This window comes from Crocuta crocuta, unplaced genomic scaffold, assembly GCF_008692635.1.
Source record: "Crocuta crocuta isolate KB4526 unplaced genomic scaffold, BGI_CrCroc_1.0 scaffold646, whole genome shotgun sequence".
NCBI classification, from domain to species: Eukaryota; Metazoa; Chordata; class Mammalia; order Carnivora; family Hyaenidae; genus Crocuta; species Crocuta crocuta.
The window spans coordinates 986,900-992,899 of record NW_027530851.1 but is presented as its reverse complement, the minus strand read 5'-3'; the positions used below and the strand labels follow the sequence as shown (position 1 = coordinate 992,899).

Below are 6,000 nucleotides of genomic sequence, written 5' to 3'. Positions count from 1 at the left end.
AAATTAAAGCAGGGTCACACAGCAAAGCAGAATCCTCTATAGGATTAACATCCTGATCACTACTGGGTACAGAAATCTTGGATGAGCTTGTGGATTTTTTTGTTCAACGCATCCATGTTTGAATGTAAATTAGTCTTTCTAGGAAAAGAAAAAGTCCCTTTATCTAAATTCTTCCTAATGAAAGTCACAAATGTTCTAATAATGTACACAGCAAATAGAAGTTTGAAGATACCCATAATGAGATTTTATGAGGAAATCAATTAATGAGGAACAATAAGAATGACGTGCCAAATATTCTTTGTTATGCCATTGGGGAAGCAGTGTGTTTAGTGGAAGACAATGAACTACTAAATCAGACTCAGATTTGAATCTGTTGACAAATCATTTACTTTCTCATTAGCTTCAATTGCAACATCCATAACACAAGAATACTTATTTGTCAAGTCTGCTATAAGGAAGAAGTATGAAAATGTATATCACATAAAAAGATAGTGACATACATATATAGAAATGAAAAAAAAAAACTATGTCAATCCTCTGGCCTTTATCCTTTCCATTCATCTGGACTGGCTGACATTCAATTAAAAAGGAAAGATATTAGTGCTTGGACATTCGTTTTACTTTTAATAGAATTTTAGTGGTCACTAGTACCAATAAGAAGAGGCTATTTATTTTGGAGTGAAGGCATGAGGTTTAAGAGAAAATGATGTGCAAACACTTGTTGTCATTATAAAAACTTTATTTCACTCTTACTTCAGTTAAATCTCGATAAGCACCATGTCATAAACTGGCAATCTAGAAGGAGGATACCGGAATGCTTCAGTCAATAACAAACTGCAAGCTGATGGTGTGAAGTTACAGCTATATGGAGCATATGAACAAGACCACATTTAGAAAGGTTCACTTGAAAATCCCATGACCATGCACAAACAGGAATCTGGCATTGATCTGTTCACGTTCTCAACGGTCAGAATCCAAAGCTTGTGCATGTAAACATCAAAAGAAACACTGTATTGTCTTGACAGTTTACAGTTTGCTAAAACTTGACTTGGAAAGCATAAATGTTGCCATTTTGTTTTCTTGACCAGTGCTTGGTCACAGGCTGACAAAAGTCAATTCCTTTAAAATTTAAACAATGCTTAAAGGCTATGTTCAACATTGGGCAAGTCACCAGCAAGGCCTTTGAATGTGTGCAATTCTCATGTCTGATCACCGAACCATTATTTACCTAATGAGATTGTGGAAAATTTTACATTCTCAGCAAAATGTTTTCATTTGGTCCTACATTAAAAGACCCAATTGCCAAGGTGTTTTACATAAGTTTAATTCACAAGCATGTACACAAGAGAATCACTATAAAGAACATTGCTTCCTGGTTTATGAATAAAAAGTTTATCCTCTACTTACACTAAAACATACAAAAAATAATCTACAAAAATCGTTTACAATTGATTTTAGTGAAAGAAAAAGCTTTCTTCGGAAAAAAAATGATTGTGTGGTGGTAGTATTTTAGCCATCAAAAAAGGAATGTAAGTAACCAATAAATATAATGTGCTTTCTCCGTATAGACATATTTACACTTGAGTCTTTGGCTTATGTTTTTTTCTAAAAAGAACTTTAAATGATCCAGCCATCATTGCACATTAAAAGAAAATAAGCCAGTTATATATATTTATATATTTATATAGAGATCTGCTACACTTGAAACATATAAAAAATGAACTTTACTATGAATTTGCACAGCTTTTCTTACTTCTTCCTTAAAGATTTAACATCTTTTATCTAAAAAAGGGAGAAAAATGCCACATAGAAAGTATTAATTCATGCAACACGTGGTGGCTGCTCTACCAAAACCAGGAGAGAAAAAGCTGCATATTCACTGTACAAACACTGAGAAGTTCTCATCTGAATCTGCTTCTTATTAAATATAATTTATGTGGCACGAAATGTCGATGCTTTCATACGGTAATAGAAACTAGTTGAGTCCTTTTTATTAAGATACACAACTTCATAAGAAAAATACTTTTACTTCTTGAATGTAAAAGCCTCCCACCCCCCACATTAAAATCTTTCTGCACAGGTGTAACAGGAACAACAGCTGCTGGCTCAACAGGTGAACAGGGTTCTGCGTGGCTGCACTCTGACGTCTCACCCAACTAAGAAGATTCCAGGTACTCCAGGGCCACATCATAACAGAAACGGTACTGCTCCTGAAACAGGTTAAGACAGAGGAGTGGAGAAAGTTGAGAAAAAGGAGACTCATGGTGAACCACAGCCGCCAAAGGAACACCTGGCCACCACTGTATACTATTTGAGTATTGCCAATTATTTTTTGTATACAGAAGTTTAATTTCTGGTCACATGTATTTATTTGAGTCAAAAGATCAGTGTGTAAGGAAAGGAACTTGAGGTAAAAGGTATATTATCTTTGCCTCATATTTTCTATCACATTAAAAAAAATCTCCAGCATTTTTTATCTAATTAGAGTAGTCAAACCTGATCATTTCAAAACAATTTCCCAGTATAGAAAAACCCAAGGAATCAGAAAGACTTTCATAATTCTATTACCAGAAATGATTCTTGGTAAAATACTGCCTTTGTTTTGCTTTAGTCCTTTTTAAGGTATGGCTGAAATAAGAATTATTTTAGAATAAATATTATCAGATACATATATTCGAGAATAAAAGTTGATATTTTATCTGCCTTTAACACTGTCATGTGTCTTTTACTTATGTTATTTAACATTTCTTTTCACACTAAAAAAAGTCTAACATATGGATTTGACTATTAGATGGCTTTTACTTTTTCTCTATTACAAATAAATGCTACAGTGAACACGTGCAAATATTCTTCTCCAAACTTCAGATATTTGTCTTTCGCAAGAGAAAAAAAACCCAGTTTATTGTGTTATTATTATTATTATTATTATTAAAGTGTTTATTTGTTTTGAGAAAGAGAGAGTACAATCAGGAGAGGGCCAGGGAGAAACCGAAGCAGCCTTTATGCTGGCAGTGCAGAACCCGACGCAGGGCTCGGACCCACGAACCATGCATGAGGTCATGACCAAGCTGAAACCAAGAGGTGGACACTGAACTGACCCAGCCACCCAGTTGCCCGAAAGCAAGTCACTTTAAGCTGCCATTCCCAGTTCCAAGTTCTTAACTTTTCACACAGCTTTTGATTCATCAGAATATTGAAGTAAAATTTTAAAAAAATGGTTAGTGGTTCTTAAATCTTTTTGAGTTCATTTACATCTGAAAATTTCTGTCTCCTGTCTTTATGTACTGAAGACAATATAGTTGACAAAATTTGAGCTAAAACCGTCTTTCCTTGGGATCCAGCTATGCACTGCTCCATTATCAAGAATTAGAAAAAAACAGACTGTATTACAAATTATGACTTCTAATATGTAACTCACTGAAAATTTCTCAACTCATTCCAAGTGGGTAAAATCCAGGCTGTAATGCAGAACACCCTAAAAGGCATCATATTTCTAAAGAGGACTTCTGGGTGTCTCCATAATAAAATAGGGTAATAAAAACTTTCCGTAAAAGATCTTTATCAATCCTACCCTGAATTATCAAGTAGGTGTGATTTAAATTAGCCTACTACTGTGGCAAGTGCATTTGAAGAGTCACAGAGTGCTTGAACACAGTCATGTCTCTTTAAACTGTCACCAGCAATTTTGTTTATGCTCCAAATTTTCTTACCAAACTTGTCAGTTCAATTCAGCAGCACACTGAACTCATCATTAACGCTGATTAAACACAAATCAGAGTGTAGGTGTTCAGTCAGGATTAATGGGACATGAATATAAAGGTAAATAAACAGGAACTTCTTGGAAGGTTCTAGAACAGCTGAGTTTAACCATAGGTTTTTTCCCCCAAAGTTATGGCAGGAAATTAGAGTTAAATTTGGAAGTAACATTTGAATTCTGACACTGAAGCCGTCTCATTGGTGAATTGAAAAAGACCTGACCTGAGAGACAGAAGCAGAGTTTACAATAAGAAATCTTCAGACAGGGAAGAGTTTAAAGGCATAACCGTTACATTTTAAGAAGACTTGAGAGGTTCAACCTCAAAAAATCCATCAAATATATCCCCTTTTCTCCGTCTCCATTGCCAATACTCTAGTCAAAACTGACATCATCCTGTCCAGACAACAGGCAGAGGCTAAGGGATGAGCTTTTATTGGGGTGGTTTGAAGGGACTTGTAGAAGGGGAAAAGTCTGCTGTCACTTTTAAAAGTGAAACAGTATAAATGTAACTCTTCAGATTTTGTCTCAGGAAGCAAGGCACTTTTTGTGTGAACAATCCATGAGCAGGAAGTGGTGAGAATACTTTAAAGGTTTATTGAATTGCTCATTTTAGTTATCTGATCATCTTGATAAGTGTAGGGCAAGCAACAATTTGCCTTGGTTTTTCTGGTTTTCCTTTGTGTGAGCATAAACTACACAGCTGCTCCTGACCTTATCCCACTTTGCACAAGTGTGTAACCCACAGACATCGCTCTTTAGAAGTAGAATGTGCTCGAGGAGTTTAATTTTTCTTTCTTACTCTTCATACACCTTCACTCAGATGAATTCCACATACACATTCCTATCAGCTCTTATTTTGTGAGCTGTGTTCTGATTTTATGAGCCCTGGCAAATTCAAGTGGCATCATCTGGACTGCACACTCTAATTGGTAAAAGTTGAAAACTGTCACAGATCATAGTTTAAAATTTATAATTTGACCAGAAATGAAGTATTAAAGGTAAAGACTAAAATAAATTTCATATGTTGTTTAAGGGCATTAGGTGTCTAAAGTGTCGATTTAATCCATGAGTATATCCAGTGGATTAATGTTTTGCCAGCTAACTCAAGATGCTTTAAGAAATAAAAATAAGCAGGGCTCCTGGGTGGCTCAGTCAGTTAAGCAGCCAACTCTTGGTTTAGGCTCAGGTCATGACCTCGTGGTTTGAGCCCTGCATTGGGCTCTGAACTGGCAGTGTGGAGTCTGCTTGAGATTCTCTCTCCCTTTCTCTCTGACCCTCCCCTATTGGTGCTGTCTCTCTCAAAATAAATAAAATAAGAAAAAAAATAAGCAAGAATAAAGTCTAGATAGTAAAATTTATTCTTATTATAGAACCATTTACTAAAGTTTACTTTATTTCCTAAAACAGGAAAAAAAATCCTACTACTTTTCCCAAATTAAGTGAAAATAGTTTTTCATCATTAAGTTTTTGTGATACGTGACTACATTTATGTGGGTAGAGAGAGATACTCAGCAATTCATCAGTTAGGCAGGAAAAGTCTCCACACCACAAAGACTCATTTATACATCTGATTTCCCTTGGGTGTATGAAGTCAACCCAATGAGTAGGTATATGATATCTAATCTCTGTGCTCCCTTATATGTCTAAGACTGACTCACCGGGGCTTCCACCATGTTTGGCTTGCTGTTTCTCAGTGTCTTGACTGCATGGAACACGTCGACAACATTTTGCCGCTTCACCATTTCAACAACGATGCCAATAGCACAGAACATACCACTTCGCCCACCACCGTTTCTGGAAGCAAAGAAAGTGAGAGCATTTAGATAGCAGCTTTGGGTCATCAGAGGTCACACAATCTTACATGTTTAGTTAATTAAAACATGATCTTAATTTTTTTTTCCATTTTGTATTAATTTTGCTTCATTTGTATGCATGTATGCCTAGAGGGCAGAGAGCAAGGATGTGTGAGCATGATTTAGTTCTGTAGCTCATGCGTAGGAAGACGCTGTAGGCATCGACTGCTGCAACTTTGATACCTTAAAATGTTGGTACATTTGTAAATGGTGGACATCAGAAAAGTGGTTCAGAATAGTGTTTAAAAGAGTTTAAATCATATAATAGCTATAGGATAATCAGTGTTTAAAAAATATGAAAATGAAAATTGGTAGTTAATTATAGAATCATGAGACAGAAGATTATTTTAAAATAACATCTCTGGAGATCTATAGATGTGAGTTGAGTAC

General features: G+C 35.5%; 1 protein-coding gene across 3 annotated transcripts in view; it reads right to left on the bottom strand.

The window, feature by feature from the left end:
• Positions 1-325: 325 nt before the first annotated feature.
• Positions 326-6,000, bottom strand: part of PTPRK (protein tyrosine phosphatase receptor type K) — a 421,190-nt gene continuing 415,515 nt past the window's right edge. For all 3 annotated transcript variants that reach the window (XM_077769421.1, XM_077769423.1, XM_077769422.1), the window contains 2 exons: positions 5,416-5,551; positions 326-2,210 (listed from right to left, as the gene is read on the bottom strand). In XM_077769421.1, the coding sequence (XP_077625547.1) occupies positions 2,157-2,210; positions 5,416-5,551 (190 nt within the window). In that variant the 3' untranslated portion in view covers positions 326-2,156. The remainder of the gene's footprint in view (positions 2,211-5,415; positions 5,552-6,000) is intronic.